This window comes from Gambusia affinis, linkage group LG11 (assembly GCF_019740435.1).
Source record: "Gambusia affinis linkage group LG11, SWU_Gaff_1.0, whole genome shotgun sequence".
Classification (NCBI taxonomy): Eukaryota; Metazoa; Chordata; class Actinopteri; order Cyprinodontiformes; family Poeciliidae; genus Gambusia; species Gambusia affinis.
The window spans coordinates 6963311-6980187 of record NC_057878.1 but is presented as its reverse complement, the minus strand read 5'-3'; the positions used below and the strand labels follow the sequence as shown (position 1 = coordinate 6980187).

The following is a 16877-nucleotide window of genomic DNA, read 5'->3' as shown; positions in this document are numbered from 1 at the left end:
TTAGCATCAGCTCTTAACACAGCTGGTGGGTCTGGCCTTTTGTAAAATAGCTTTCTTACTTTAAATCAGGGGTTTCTAAAGGGCTGCCAACATTTCCAAATCGGCAATGTTCCTTTCCTGGCAGACAGAAACCTCTAAGAGATTAACGCTCTTCTCCATTCACCGTTCCTGTTATCTGTTATCTCTTGCTGTCTTGCAGCCTGAATGAATTTCAGATATCTCTCCACAGATTATAGGGCGTATTGTTTCCTTTAAAATAGTTTCAAATTCAGTAAAAACCATGTGATAGTTGCCAGATGACTGATCTGAAAGGTTCACATTTTTCAGTTTTTGCCTGCCTGGTCAATAGTCAGAAAATAAATAAATAAATAAGGGCTGGAATCATTTTTGGTGCATCTCTGGCCTGCAATATTTATTTCACACAGTGTCTTAAAAAACTCGGAACATTTTTCTCATCCGCTAAGCAATTTTAGCTACAACCCCCTTTTTTTAAATCAAATGTGTCTTTAAACTTACTGAGGATAAAAGTGAAGAAAAAAACCCCAACGTGTTTATGATGAAGCTCCAGCAGCTGCGTGGTTTCCTCGAAAATCAACAAAACAACCGACGACAACATGGCTTCGTACGTTTCTAATTTAAAGGAACCTCGTTTTCTCGCTTGCATCTAATTTACCAACGCCTCCTGGCTTTGCGTTTTCCCCTCTGCAGTGCGGCACTATAGATGACAAAGGTCCCAATGAGGGTCTGACGGAGCGCAGCCTTCAGGACGCGCAGCGGCTGTACCTGATGAACGACGTGGTGCAGCCAGAGTCCGTGGATCCTCTCGTCATGCAGGACGACGTGCGCTTCTCCAACCTGGTTGTGGACATTGTCCAGGGCATGGACACCCTTTTCCACGTCATGTACATCAGCACAGGTTTGGTTTGTCTCAAATCGGATTATGTGTTGGTCTAAAAGAAAAGCTTGGTTTTTCTTCTTTTCTTTTCTTTTTTTTTTTTTTTTTACAGACGCGTGTTTTTGTTTTGTGTTGTTTTTGTTCAGAGTATGGCACCATCCTGAAGGCTCTGGCCACGCCCAACAAAAACCTGCAGGGTTGCTACCTGGAGGAGATGGAGCTCCATCCGACCGGTGTCCGAGAGCCAATCCTGAGCCTCCAGATCCTGCACAGCGACAGGTCACTCTACGTTGGCCTCAAAGACAGAGTCCTGAAGATCCCTCTGGAGAGGTGTTCCTCCTACAAAACCGAGACGTGAGTAGAGCATCAAATCGAAAACGTTCAGCACGTTACAGCATCCACAGAGTTGGTGGATGCCTTCGACCGGCCCTGTCGCACACATGAAAGACCTTGGAGCATTAGCCTCTTTAGCCTCAACCGCTATCAGTTGTATCTCCAGATATAAGCTTCAGAAATAATGTTTAAAAAAAAATAAAAAAATCATGTTACTGTTTTCTGAAGGAAATAATTTTGTTCTTGCATTTTGCTCCTGGGAATAATCTTAAGTATTGAAAAACAGATTGAAACCAGCACCCACAAAAAGTGGATGAAGCAGCAGATCACTGTGTAAGCAGATTTTCTCTCGTCAATGTTTGGTTTATGCTTAGATGTTTGCGAACATCTAACCATGTCAGAAGACATTAACTAAACGTCTTCTATCGTTTAGTTAATGTTTTGTTTAATTGTGTTTATCGCTTTTTTCTCCATGATTCTTTACTTGCCTAGTTTGTTTCTGGTTTTAGTTGTGCAGATTAGCTTCGCTGGTTATTCAGCCTTTAGTCTAAAAAAAAAACAAACAAAAAAACCTGCTGAGAAATAGTCTCACCTGGATTTTTCAGCTGTTGTTATGGACCAGACATTTGCTTACTAAATGTGATCCTGCCCTTCTCTATATTTTGTCATATCATAGTCTGTTGTTGTTTCCCAGAGGCCAGATAACCTGTCAATTTTTGCCAAAGCTCAGGAATCTAAACGGGGCTCCATCTTGAGTTGAACGACGTTGTTTTCATTGGGAAGTTTTGTTTTATGCTTCAGGTTTTCCCTGCATTAATTTGGACTCTGCTTTGAGTTGTGGTTGGTGTTTTCTTGTAATACGTGTTCTTGAGTTGCCTTGTCACTTTCACTCGATTGCATGTTTTGTCTCTTCTTTTATTGTCTCTGTTCAGTTTAGTTAACGTTTTCATTGTGCTCATGAGTGCTGTGGCTGTTCATGCATCATTCCACATTCACTTAATCAAGCGGCTCTTTCATGCCAGTAACCATCCTCGTTCCTTCCCGGTTTGCTCAGCCCTGGTCAGATCTTTTTGTCATTCAGTGACTTCTTCCCAGCTGTTGTTCTTTACGTTACTGTCTCAGCTCTCATTAAAGCATCACCTTCATTGTGACCCCGACTGCCATGCTTCAAGATTTGGGTGTCCCACTTCGAAACATGGTGGAGTTAGAATAATTACCAAAGAAATTGGCAGTAGTATAAAGTCTTAAGGTAAAAAAGATTTAGAAGAGAATCAAAGTATTTGTGAGATTTCAACATTTTAATGGGTGTTTACCACTACAATTTGCCAACAATACTTAATCAGTAAGGTAGGTTGCGCATTGGTTTCCTCTCACAACCAAAAGTTCTGAGTTAGGTTAAGCAGTCGGTCTATAAAACACTTTTGTGTGAATGTGTGTATGATTGTTTGCACTGTGTGTCTGTTTGCTGCTTTGTGATGGACTGGCGACCTGCCAAGGGTATATTCCACCTCTCCCCTAATTACAACCAGCGCCGTGGGTGAATTAAGCTTCATTAATAAGCTCATAGCAGCTTCCATAACTCCTTTCCCTTCACTTCCACATCCTGTCTTACCGCTCGCAGTACTGAACGTCTTCAGCAAATAAAGTCCCGGATCTGACTTGTAGAAATGTTTCCATCTCGCGCCGGTGTTCAGTGTTCGGTGTTTTAATGCTCATTTCATACATTTGGGCAGTTGATTTATTTCAACCTGCTTGGTCTACAGCTGAAAGCAATTATCTGTCCGCAACGGGGATTAATGTCTGGAAGACATGGCCGATAATCATTAAAGTCCTTATGGTACCAGACAAATGACGAGGGCGGTATCTCCTTCGGCTCATTAGAGGAAATAAATTAGAAATAAATTTGTTGTGCTTTTGCTGTAACGAAGTCCAGGAAAGTACAAAGGAAAGACTTTTTTTTTCTGTTTGCCGGTGTTTGAAGCCACTTCTCAGACTGATAAACAAGAACGATTTCCTGTGCTGGCCACGAGAGTACTCAGTGAATCTTCAACTCCGCTGTCATTTATATGAAAATCCCTGCACTGTGGATAAGCAGGGGAGGTGAAAGGCTCACTGGCTGTTCGTCCAACTTCCTTTGTCTCATCAGGTCTCTTGATCAGGATCTGCAGCTGGCCTCTCAGCTTCGTTTTAGCACACAAATAGAGGCTAAATCCACTCGGTGTATATGTTTGCGTGCGTGTGTTTGTTTGTGAAAGAAAGTCTGCCGGATTTGTATTCGGGTTGGTCCTGGACGCATGCTGCAGGTTGCCATTTCTTTTAGATCTGAACTCTTAAAAACAGGGCATAGCAGAGGCAGCTACACTTTGAATATCTACCCACAGGACTAGAGGCAGAGAAGGACAGCAATACGGAGACAAAGGGCATTAGAAGCATAAAACAACCAGGGCCTGTACAAGATAATGTGAGCTAAGACAATAAGAAGAGTGAGCCCTTCACTCGTTAAAGGAAAAGAGGAAGAGAGAGCGTGTAGGAAAGACAGAATGTCTTTAATCTACTTTGCAGCATTCACCTCACCTATGTGGCTCACTTGCACTTCCAATCGTTTAATTGCACAGCAGCTTAAGGCACGCCGGTCTTCAGAGTACAACAGCTGTCAACCTGCCAAGGAAGGTGACGGCTGATCGTATTTGGTCAGACTCAAAAGATAGGAGATGGGTGGCGTAAAATCAGGAGATTGGAGAGGAAAAAAAGGGATGGATGGAGGTGAAAGTGAAGCAACTCGCAATAGCACTCAAAGCGTTTGAGCATGAATATTCTGCCTCCTTTACCAGAGCAAAGAAGGCCTTGCCATTGCACCTAGTAAGTAACCTATTAAGTAACCTATTAAGGTTACTTGTCTTTAGAAGTGACCTTATTAGATTCCAACAGTGTGAAATGTAATTTATTGTATAAAAGTATTGTTCTATGAAGGCTTCAGAGTTTTGTTAGTCATCCTAAAGACCAAGGAACACAGCAGACAGAGCAGAGAAATAAATGTGGAGAAGGGTTGGGTTATAAAGGCTTAGTGCAAGCTTTATTGATCACACAGATCACTCTTCTATCTATCTTCTGGAAATAAAAGTAGTATCAACCACCTTAAACCAATCGAGACATGACTACTAAACTGACAGGCCAGGGAATTAATCAGAGAAGCAGCCAAGAAGCACTCGATAACTCTAAAGGAGAAGCAGAGATCTCTAGCTCAGACGTCCATCAACAGGATAGCAGTTGTTTGTGCGCTTTACAAATCTAACCTTTATAGAAGGGTAGCAAAAAAAGAAGCCAAAACAAGTCATGTTTCCAGTTTTGGTACAAGCCAAGAGGGGGATACAGCAGACATGTGGAAGAAGGTTTTCTGGTCTGATTTGACCGAAATTGAAGTTTTGGGCCTATGAACAGAATGCTAAGCGCATCGCCTGCAGAGTGAAACACGGTGGTGATGCAGGATGCTGTTGGAATACCTTTCTTAAAGGGGCAGAAACAGTTATGTAAAATCAACTGTTTTGAGCTTTACATTCTGTTAGAATGTTGTTGCCTCTGTAAAAACATACCTGGAGTGTTTTGCTTTGATTCTTTCATGTATGTTTGAGAAATCCTTTAATCTCCCATGGCAACCATTCAGCTGAGCAAAACGCCTGGGTGGACCTAGCTCCGCCTTCAGTGATGAAGCTCCTCCTCCGAGCTGCAGAGCACTGCATCCCACCACTCCACCACTCAGCTCCTTCAGACTAGCCAGCAGTAATTAGCAAACACCTGGTGAAACTGAGCATCAGCTGAGCTCATTATAGGAGCCACGTCTCAGTGCGACGCTGGTAAAAATAAAATAAAAAAACATTGTTAGAGGGTTAATAGAGGAGCTGTGTTGAAATTACTTCTTAAAGGCAAAGTTTAAAAAAAAAACAACTTTCTTAAAGATTCAGAGGCCCAATTTCAAGGCGTTAAATTACAAAATCTAATTTCCTGTCAGTTATAGCATTTATATAGCAACTGAAGGTAACATAGTAACTTTATTGTGCTAGAAAGTGATACACATAATAAAATAAAACACATAATGCTGCCCCTTTAAGCAGGGATAGAAGATGGTCAAATATCCTGCTAGAACAGGACAATGAAAACACACAACACAATTTATGCTTACATAGCATAAATCACCAATTGGTAAAGTTGCCGATATAAATCTCTAACAAGCTAAAGGATTAAAAACTTAACATTTTCTTCAGCAGCAGCTTTTTCTTGAATGTTTCCCATGACATACCTTACCCACTCCCCCACAGCAGCAGTGACGGGGCCCGGCCTTAAGTTTTCGGCTGACACCTCGCCGCATTAGCTGTGACTTGACAACATATTGTCAGTTCAGCTCCTTTTTCACTTTGCCTGTTTCTCCCTCACCTTTCTGCTCCGCACCGTGGCTCACTTCGACTCCCCCCCCCCCCGTGCCGTATCCGCACTGCGCGCACTCTCCCAGAAGATAGACAAACTCCAGAGTCCTGGAGTCAGAAATCCACGTGTGCTCGCAGACCGCAGTGGGAAAGTGCAGAAACGCGGCTGACAGCAGAGCCCACTGTGTAGGCGCAGCAAATGACTGACGCACACAAACACACCTACGCCTAAGACAGAGCAGTGGAGCAGTTCATAGCCTCACTCTGAAGTGGAAGGAAATGTTTGTAGACAGATAATGAACATGTGCCTCATCTTTGATAGCATACAGCTAAAAATGTGTTGTCAGTCATTGCTGGCGACCAAAATCCTCAGCCATAGCCTTGGTGTATTAGATATATAAGATGTTTCACCAGAGAAGGCTTTTTTTGTTTGTTTGTTTTGGTAACATCGGCTGCATTTCGTGTTGTAAAACTTACTGAGTTTCACTGAACACAACCTTCCAAAGCACTAAAAGGATAGTAGTTTAACTTTTTATGTCCTAAATTTAAAATCTACGCCTGGATATTGTTTGCTTATTTTAATTGTACGCAGCTCTTTAACTGTCGTGTGGCTAAATATATTTGCCCATTTCTCCATAACAACTTGAACTTTCAATATCTAGTAAGATATTTTCACAATTTACCATCTACTAAAACAGTGTTTCATCAGATTACTTTCACTGCCTGCTTGTGCGGGTGTGAAATTACCGTAATAACCCGATATTGACTGGAAAGCGCATCGATCCTGTACGAACTTTTCAGATGCCGCAACGTGTGGCGGAATTACGGTACTGCAAATTCTACTGGATCTCCGGCGCTTCGTCCAGGACTTAAAGGTTTAAAGGGTTTTAAGTAAACGTTTGCATAAACTGCTTTAGCGTTTTTGTAATTGGAGTTGTTCTAGGAAGGTAGTGACCCTCGTTGGTGTTACTGATATCAGTGGCTTATAAAAGTCATACAGCTCACAACATCAATTTCTGAATATATCACATCTTTTCAAAAAAAGCTACAGAGAGTAAGGCTGAACCGATTCCTCGAATGACTAGAGTACCTCGATTATTAAAATTCCTCGAGGAATATTGATCTGCCTTGAAGCTTCGTTAAATTCTGTTTTATTACGTAGCGCGCCGGGTTCCGCCCGGATCATTATTTGTGGTGGGCAGCGCTCTCACTTCCGCCTGTGAGTTGTTGTGAAGTGCTAGCAACGTGGTGTTGAGTTGCGCGGCGTTTTGTCAGAGTTTGGGGAGAAATAAGGATTGTTGAATTTTGCGGTGCGACGGTTGGACTACGACAGTTTTTGTGCCGTCGGAATCGCGTGGAGAGAGACAGAGATCCGATTCCTCAGATAATCGTAAAAATATTCTATAGAGTACTCGATTGCTAAAATATTATTTTACAACAGCTCTAACAGGGAGCTTAGGTGGGCAGGAAGATGTTTCTTTTAACATTTTCTGGGACAAAGCAAAGCCGAAAGCCATCTGATTTGAAACAATAGTGACACGATCTAAAAAGGATTTCAGGTAGTTTGCCGTAACATTTTCTGCTACACAGTGTTTCTTCGATTCAAAGGAATAGAAAGGAAGTGTTTCTACCGCAAGACTCAGTCAAAGCGAGGAATTATTTAAAAGACATAAAAAGCAGCTCAGTTTTAAAAAAATCTTGCTGTTTAATCCTGCAAACATGATTACTGTAGGAGATATTAGCGTTTTTGTGAGCTGAAAAAGAAAAATACTACCTGCCTTACCAAGTCGACAACTTGGTCGACAACAATTTTCTCTTTTCAGTTCGCCGATATTCAGCCGTTTCTCCGGGGACACACGGCTCAGACTTATTTGGACAAAGACCCACCTACTGTTTCACTTAATTCAGCTCCTGTTATTGTACTGCCGTCTGAATGGGCTGAATGGATTTCCGCCCGGCTCGTCTGCATTGTGTGCGGTCGTCCTGCCTAAATGAAGACATGCGGCGTCCCCGTTGGCACGCTGAGGAACAGCTGGATGTTCTCCGCGGTTTTTAAATCCGTCAGCGGCTGAAAGGCAGCCACACACCTCGTTTTCTCCACCAGCAAAACACTTCAGCCACATTAAGGGGACATTATTCACAGGCCGGCTGCTTTGTTTTGAAGAGCCCAGTGAGTTTTGATAGACTGTAGTGTTCTTGTACCTTGTCAGTCAGGACGTTTACTCCATCATTGTCGACAAATGTCATAGTGATTTGAGGCTTTTAAAGTTGTTTTTCTTCCACGTGGAGTGATCACGGAACAAAAAAATGACAATATTGATGTCAGAGCTTGTTTAAATTAGTTGGTTTCTGGTCAAATATTTAAATGTGAGCTTCAAATCCTGTTGGAATATTAAGTCGTCTCCAAGTTCAGCAATCTCATTTGAGGAAAAAAAGTTGAAGAAAACAGTGAATTTCCCTCTTCCTTATCATCGCTTTATGTTTCCTGAACGTAATACATTGGTACCACTAGAGAGTAACAATCCCACAGCATGATGCTCCCACTACCATGCCAACTATTGCTAAGTATGAACGCTTCATTTTGAGGCCAAGCTTCTTAATCTTTGATTCATCTGATTGTAAAGGGTAAAGATGGAAGGTCTCCAGGTACGTCTTTCTTGGTTAGTAATAGGACTGTAACGATTCGAGTACCTCAATTCCTCAAGGAAAATATATCTGGGTTGAAGCGTCGTTAAATTATGTTTTATTTAGCGCACCATGTTCCGACTGGGTGGTTATTTGTGTTGGGCTGCGCTCTCACTTCCACCTGTGAGTTGTTGTGAAGTGCTAGCAGCTTAAAGTCCAATTTTCTGTGTTTTTATCGTTTTAATTCCGGGGACAAATTTTTAATTTTTAAATTGACTGGCACAATGCTAGAAGTACCTCCCGGAACTGCCTGGTGGCCGGATCACAGCGAATGGTGGTAAATTTATACAAGTGAGCGTTTTGGTTGGGAAATCTCTCTCTCTCTCTTCTCCTGATTACTCGATTAATCATAAGAATAATCGAGTACTAATGCATTCTTTTACGACAGCCCTAGTTGGTCATTTCTTTTTCTATGGTGATGTCATACTTGCTTCACTGAGTGAAAATAAAAACTTGCGTTTCATCAGCTGCCAAGTTTTGTCAAGGTCCTCTTGCTTCTGGTTGGCTCTCGAACATCCTGCCTGACTTCCTGATCCCGGACGCTGACCGTTTGGGTCAGACGGTTGGTTATTGTGAGACAGCGATCCCTAAAGTCTATTTGCTGACTCGTAGCTTAGTATATTAAGAGTTGCTGTTATCTTAGCAATGCCGGCAAGCCTTACAGACCACAGAATGGAGATTTGCATCATCCTTTTTAACTCAAGTGTGTTTTCTTCCGCTGCTAAACCTCTTTATTTGCCACTGATTTATATCCTTTTAGTGGCAGCTTGCAGACAAATGATGCAGCTTGTGGATTTGTGTGTGTGTGTGTGTGAACGTAACTGTGTATTTGTTCTCTATTTGTGGTAATTACATTTGACCCGGCCAATTGGCACCTCTGGCTAACAGCACCACTCTGTCCTCCACGCAGCTCCTGTCTCTCCATCTCTCTCTGTTAGGTAAGTGATTTATTTTGGCCTCAGTAATGTGCTGGTGCTGCGATGCTGACTGCGCTCATCAGATCTTCTACTTCACTTCACTTTCATTGTCCGGAAAAAAAATCCAACACAAGCATGAGCACACCAGATCTAATTAACGTCCGACAGAGGCGAAACTGGTTTTGCAAGGATCCGTGTTAGAATATTTAATTACTATTAAAACTAGGGCAGTCATTGCTAATGCGTTAATCCTTGCGGTTAATCTAAAATGTTTATTACATGATGAAGATTGATCATACTACCTATTTTGACGCTCTACCCACGTAGAGTTGTTTTGTTCAAAGTGATGCGTTATACGGTCTTGTACTGCGGTCAACAATACAATTCCTTAGCTTGATTTTTGCACATTCTCTCTGCTCTTTCCTGTCAGATTAGAGGCCACTGGTGCCAAAACAAAACTAACACAGTGAAGGATGTTTGGATAAAACCAACGTAGCATGTTGCCAAGTTATTGCGACGGTGAGTTTTACTTCCACCAAAGAAAAATCAACTTATAGCAAACATTTCTACATTAAGATTGAAACAAAAGGAATTTTCTTAAACCTTTCTGAATATGAAAACCTGGAAAATTGAGATGTCTGATTATTGAGACGATAAAACAGTTTTTGCATTTTTACATTTCACGTTCCCAAAGTAAATAATGCTGATTAATAGTGGTTAATCACAGTGTTAGAGTGCAATTAATCAGATTTTTAACGGATTGACTGCACTGATTAAAACCCACATCTAGCCACTATACTCTACCGTATGCACTGAAATTCTGAAGTCATCGGTTCTGATTCCTGTGCCTTTTGGACAGAAACCAGGGCTCTGGTTTTAGTAAAACTCTCCTCCCGAAAGGGAGAGACTGAAATAAATAAATCAGAGCCTCTGTCTGTCCTCCTTCCTCTCCAATAACAACCTTTCACCAACACTTTCAGCACGATGCAGGGGAAAATTTCAGTAGAAACTTCAGTAGAAATAAACTTGCAATACATGGCAAAAAAAAAACAAAAAAAAAACCCAGACTGCTTTGCACATTCACACTATGACTTAAATCATTGTATGGAAAGTCCAGGTTTTGGGAAGCCAAATTCTGAATGTCTGATACAAAATGGTATTTTATCTTAACCCTTCCAGACTCAACGAATCGGCGACCATTCAGCCAAATTTTCAGTACCGTAATTCTGCCACACGTTGCGCTATGTGAAAAATTCCAGCGGTTTCTGAAAGAAGAGACGTTGCGCTTTACAGCCAATATTGTGTTATTACGGTAATTTCACCTCTGCCGTAGCAGGAAGTGAAAGTAATCTGACGAGCGCTCTTTTAATAGACTGTAAATTGCGAAAATAACTTGCTAGATATTGAAAGTCCCAGTTGTTATGGACAAATGGGCAAATATATTTACTCACAGTTACATTTAAAGATTAAAAATATTCAGGTGGAGATTTGAAACTTTGGTGTTAAAGGGTTAATGAATAAGAAACCAAATAAACTGATAACATGGGTGCTGTTGTTTGTTTAGTTATTTTCTTTATTTAAAGGAGTTTGCTAACAAACAGGCAGTACTTATTTAAGGACGTAGATAGAAAACGTTGGCTTTAGTGCGTTCCTCTGAGTAAAATGGTTTGTTCCAGACATTGTTAAATGAATATTTTAGATTAGAATTTGATTGGACAAGGGTTGCGTAAAGAAAAGCAGAACATTAAAGGACACTTAAAAGTCCTCACATGCTTTGAAATGGAAGCGAGGCACCAGAAAATGTGAAAGAAAACTGAAAACGACTATTATATTGGATTGAAGAGCAGCAAAAGTGGCCCAAACTCAGCCAATAGTCTGATTCACCGAAGCCAAACAATCAGCAGGGACCCACTGCGACGTCCAATTGTTGAACAAACAGTGTAGGCTCAAAGGGATCATGCATTGCCAAGGAACACACTGGCTGGCCTAAGAAATGGAGCAACAACTTGTCAAGCGATAAAAACCAATATTTTGCATTCCATGCACTGTGAAGCACTCTGGCTCAGGCACTATGGGGCACAGATGTTTCTGATGCTATTTTGTTGGGCCTATTAAAAAAATCAAGCCAGAGGTCATGGATCAGTTTGAATACATCAAAATACTCGATAGAGGAAATAGCCTTAATATTGGCGCCAAAGCTCAACAGTATGTGTGCAGCATCTTGGTTTCAGAAGAACTTAAATAATCTCATGGAGTGACCTTTAAAACCTTTAACCTACTATGTTGCAGTAAACGTGCTCTGTTTAGGTCAAAACCAAGAAATTGATGAAGTCATATTTGTTCTTTGACATATTTGTTCTGAGAAGTGAAATATTTAAATGTTTTCAGCCAATATTGCCTTTTCCTCACTTCCACTTTGGTTTAAAAAAAGATTAGGCACAAACAGTGTTAGTCACAGAACTGCATATTTGCTTTGTGATGAAAAAATTCAAAATTTAAAACTATCTGGCAGATACTAATGACTAGTTTGAACAATTGGAAATCAGTCAATCAATCGAGTTTATTTGTGTTGCACATTTCAGCAACACGGCAGCTCCGAGTGCTTCCCATCGTGACAACACAAAAAAATCCCCCATCGGGCTTATATCATATTGTTAACACTTTTGAAAGGCAATAAAAAATGGAATATATAAATAAAAAGATATATATCCTACTGATACCAGGGTGAAGTGGAATAAATTTAGTCTTTGGTTCAAAACGTCAAGTTTCCCCACTAGTTAAAAACAAAAGTCCTGCTGCCTTCATCCTGAAGGGCTTGAACTCAAGATGCTCTTTAAAAGAGAGAGGGAGAGAGTGGGTTTAACGGCTGGTCTGACCCAGCAGCAGTGTGCTAAGGAGGCCAAGTCTCGTTTGACTTTCAGCATCTGCACAAATGTTTTATGTGTTTGTCGTTTTTGGCGACTGCTGTGAACGTTGCGCGCTGGAACGCCGTTTTTCTCTATGCGTAAGCGCAATTCCTGCAGGAAGCCCCGGCACGAGCGGACCTCCCTCCCCGTCTCTGTGTGAGTGCGGCTTCCGGGCCGCTCTCCCGGCAAACCTCATTTACTGTCGGCTGCGGCTGCCAGCAGGTTACCGGAGCCCACCGCTGCTCAGCCCGTGTGACCAATCACAGAACACCTCACTGGCCCGGAGGCTGGGGTCGAGACAGAGAAATTGTGTTCACACAGTGGATGTATTTATTACTGGTCCAGAATGCTGTTACTTTCATTACTGGCCTTGTTCTGGCTGAGGCTCAGTGTAATCATTTTTGGTCTCTCCTCCAGTTTCACTCTCTCTGTGGTGCTTTTTCAATCTTCTCCCCCTTTTTCTCAATAAATTCATACAGACACTAGATCTTAACCTCTACCTCGCCGCTCTTTAAGCTTCCTTTTGTCTGCAAAGACCTTTTTAACCTTTATGATGGCAGAGGTGTTTTACACATATCTAGAATTCAAGATGATCAATACTCTGACTCTGAATGGGTGGTTATGAAACACATTGCAAACACATTGTCTGGTAACCGAGGGCCACAATGTAAACATTGCATATTTTAGTTTTGCAAAGTTTACCAACTCTAAATTTGTTGTCTAAGCATATAAGCAGTTTTTCAAAACAACTTATGTTTTATAAACAATAGTATTCCTTATTAATTTGGTGCTAATAGATGAGCGTTTTTAATTTTTCTGGTAACAAACTGCAACGAAGTATAAATCAGATTTTTACTTTTGTGCTCAATGTCTGTGTACCATTAATGGCAAGAAAAAAAAAACATTTTCAAATTCTCCAAAAATTCACCAACTTGACAATTCTTAAGTAGAAAAAGATGAGTAGTATTTTAAAAGAGCAGAGGAAATCTTATGTTTTTGAACAATAACAATATTTGTTGTTAAGCTGTTGCTAAGTGATGACAGAATTGTCTGGTAACCAAGGGCCACAATGTAAACATTGCATATTTTTGTTTTGCAAAGTTTACCAACTCTAAATTTGTTGTCTAAGCATATAAGCAGTATTTCAAAACAACTTATGTTTTATAAACAATATTATTTCTTATTAATTTGGTGCTAGGAGATGAGCGTTTTTTTCTGGTAACAAACTTCCACGAAGTATAAATCAGATTTTTACTTTTGTGCTGAATTTCTGTTTTATAGTATATCTACCATTAATGATAAAAAATAAATAAAATTAACTTTTCTGTAATATTCACCAAAGTGACAATTCTAGCAGTATGATAAGATACATAGTATTTTAAAAGAGCAGAGGAAATCTTATGTTTTTTGAACAATAACAATATTTGTTGTTAAGCTGTTGCTAAGAGATGACAGCATTTTCTGGTATCCAAGGGCCACAATGTAAACATTACATATTTTAGATTTGCAAAGTTTACCAACTCTAAATTTGTTGTGTCCAAACTGATGAGCAGTATTTCAAAAGAACTTATGTTTTATAAACAATAATATAACTTATTAATTTGGTGTTAAAAGATGAGCGTTTTTTCTTTTTCTGGTAACAAACTGTCACGAAGTGTAAATCAGATTTTTGCTTTTGTTTTCAATGTCTGTGTACCATTAATGGCAAATGAAACATTTTCAAATTCTCCAAAATTCACCAACTTGACAATTCTTAAGTAGAATAAGATGAGTAGTATTTTAAAAGAGCAGAGGAAATCTTATGTTTTTGAGCAATAACAATATTTGTTGTTAAGCTGTTGCTAAGTGATGACAGCATGGTCTGGTAACCAAGGGCCACAATGTAAACATTACATATTTTAGTTTTGCAAAGTTTACCAACTCTAAATTTGTTGTCTAAGCATATAAGCATTATTTAAAAAGAACTTATGTTTTATAAACAATAATATTACTTATTAATTTGATGCTAAGAGATGAGTTTTTTTTCTGGTAACAAACTGCCATCAAGTATAAATCAGATTTTTACTTTTGTGATCAATGTCCGTGTACCATTAATGGCAAATAAAACATTTTCTAATTCTCCAAAATTCACCAACTTGACAATTCTTAAGTGGAATAAGATGAGTAGTATTTTAAAAGAGCAGAGGAAATCTTATGTTTTTGAGCAATAACAATATTTGTTGTTAAGCTGTTGCTAAGAGATGACAGAATTGTCTGGTAACCAAGGGCCACAATGTAAACATTGCATATTTTAGTTTTGCAAAGTTTACCAACTCTAAATTTGTTGTCTAAGCATATAAGCAGTATTTCAAAACAACTTATGTTTTATAAACAATATTATTCCTTATTAATTTGGTGCTAATAGATGAGCGTTTTTTACTTTTTCTGGTAACAAACTGCCACTAAGCATAAATCAGATTTTTACTTTTATGTTCAATTTCTGTTTTATAGTATATCTACCATTAATGATAAAAAAAACAACAAACTAACTTTTCTTTAACATTCACCAAAGTGACGATTTTTAAGTATTATAAGATACGTGAGGTATGTGCAGAGGGGGGGCGAAGGGGCTTGAGCCCCTGCCCTTTTTATCCTTGATGCCCAAGTGCCCTTTTTGAGTTTTTTTGGGGGGGGTTTCCAAAAAAATATTTTTTAAGTTTTTTTCTTTTTAATCTGTTTGTCAGAATGCCTGTTTGTGCCCCTCAGCAATAATATTTAGCTAAATAAAATAATTTTGTAAAAAACAAAAACAAAAAAAAAACACTAGTTTGACTGCCCTCAGTCTAATAATGACTCTCAGAGCCTCCATGTTGTTCAGACATCGGGTCCATGGTGAGGAGGAAGGAGGCGGATCTGTGTCTTCTATCAAATTATGGGCAAGAATATTTTTTTTCATATACTTGTTTGTGAATAAAAAGGTAGGTCTGATGTGGATGTTAGAAAAACTGTTTCTATTTATATTTTTATAATCATCTTTGGACAAAACCCGCCTCGCCCCTAAACACAGAAATGCTTCAGCTGCAGAGAAAACTTCTGACTTTAACTTAATCATTCTGCTAAAAGCCTGGTTCACTACAGGCAGCTTGAGTTGGTCCCATCGACAGATATAAAGAATGTCTGTAACACACGGTCACCGTGAGTCGCAACGCAGCTCTAAGCCCCGGTACCACCTGGTACTGGGTGGTACCACCTATAGACTCTTTGCTCTGCTACTCCTTAACGTTTCTACCATGCAGGTTGAATCCGCTGCTGACGGGATCTGGGCTGGAGGTTCTCGACTGTAAATAGAAGTTACTGCAGAACCTCAATTGTTAAAGGAAGATGCGGCCCAATTAGAGCATTTAGAGTTCATAAAATAAACATCAGAGAAAATACTGTAGAACCGCAGCAAAAAGCCAAACGTGCCACAATGAAATGAGTCAAAATGTCTCCAAAGCATCGGCGGACTGACAGGGGCCACCGGGGGATTCCAGGTGGATTCCAGGTAGAGTCCAGAGATGTACATCGCAGCGACTGTTCATGCAGGGCCGGCCCAAGGTAATATGGGGCCTTAGACAGAACCCCCCCCAGCCCTCTGAAACCCGTCCTATTAAGAACCTCAGCATCACTAACATGTTTAGATATGGATAAAATCAAAATCAAATCAAACTTTATTTGTATAGCACATTTCAGCAGCAAGGCATTTCAAAGTGCTTTCCATTCATCCATCCATCCATTATCTGAACACCCTTCTTCCCTAATGGGGTCGGGAGGGTTGCTGGTTCCTATCTCCAGCTGCGTCCCGGGCGAGAGGCGGGGTTCACCCTGGACAGGTCGCCAGTCTGTCGCAGGTGCTTTACATCAAATCAAACAAAAAAAAAAAAAATACAACATAGAATCAACAATCAAAACACAACATCAAGTCAGGTTCCGTCAATAAATTTGCAATTGATTACGTTTCAAATACAACTCTAAACAAGTGGGTTTTTAGTTGAGATTTAAAGGAAGTCAGTGTTTCAGCTGTTTTACAGTTTTCTGGAAGTTTGTTCCAGATTTTTGGTGCATAGATGCTAAATGCTGCTTCTCCTCGTTTGGTTCTGGTTCTGGGGATGCAGAGCAGAACCAGAACCAGAACCTAAGAGTTCTGGAAAGTTGATACAACAGCAGCAAATCTTTAATGTATTGTGGTGATAAACCATTCAGTGATTTATAAACTAACAACAGTATTTTAAAGTCTATTCTTTGAGCTACAGGGAGCCAGTGGAGAGACTTTAAAACTGGTGTTATGTGCTCTATCTTCCTAGTTTTAGTGAGAACACGAGCAGCAGCATTCTGGATCAGCTGCAGCTGTTTGATTGATTTGTTGGACAGACCTGTGAAGACGCCGTTACAATAATCAATACGACTGAAGATAAACGCATGGATGAGTTTCTCTAGATCTGGCTGAGACATTAGTCCTTTAATCCTAGTAATGTTCTTCAGGTGATAGAAGGCCGTCTTTGTAACTGTCTTTATGAGGCTCTGAACGTTCAGGTCAGAGTCCATCACTACTCCCAGGTTTCGGGCTGATCGCTGGTTTTTAGTTGTAATAACTGAAGCTCTAGATGTATAACTCTAGATCTATAATTCTAGATCCATGACTCTACATCGTTCCTCTTTAGGTCCAAAGATAATAACTTCAGTTTTGTTTTTGTTCAGCTGGAGG

The 16877-nt window shown here is 40.1% G+C and overlaps 1 protein-coding gene across 5 annotated transcripts in view; it reads left to right on the top strand.

Annotated features, from left to right (window-relative positions):
• The window catches only part of sema5ba (sema domain, seven thrombospondin repeats (type 1 and type 1-like), transmembrane domain (TM) and short cytoplasmic domain, (semaphorin) 5Ba), a 229250-nt gene that overhangs the window by 175301 nt on the left and 37072 nt on the right, over positions 1-16877 (top strand). For all 5 annotated transcript variants that reach the window (XM_044132807.1, XM_044132811.1, XM_044132808.1 and 2 more), the window contains 2 exons: positions 709-916; positions 1042-1249. In XM_044132807.1, coding sequence (XP_043988742.1) covers positions 709-916; positions 1042-1249 — 416 coding nt within the window. The remainder of the gene's footprint in view (positions 1-708; positions 917-1041; positions 1250-16877) is intronic.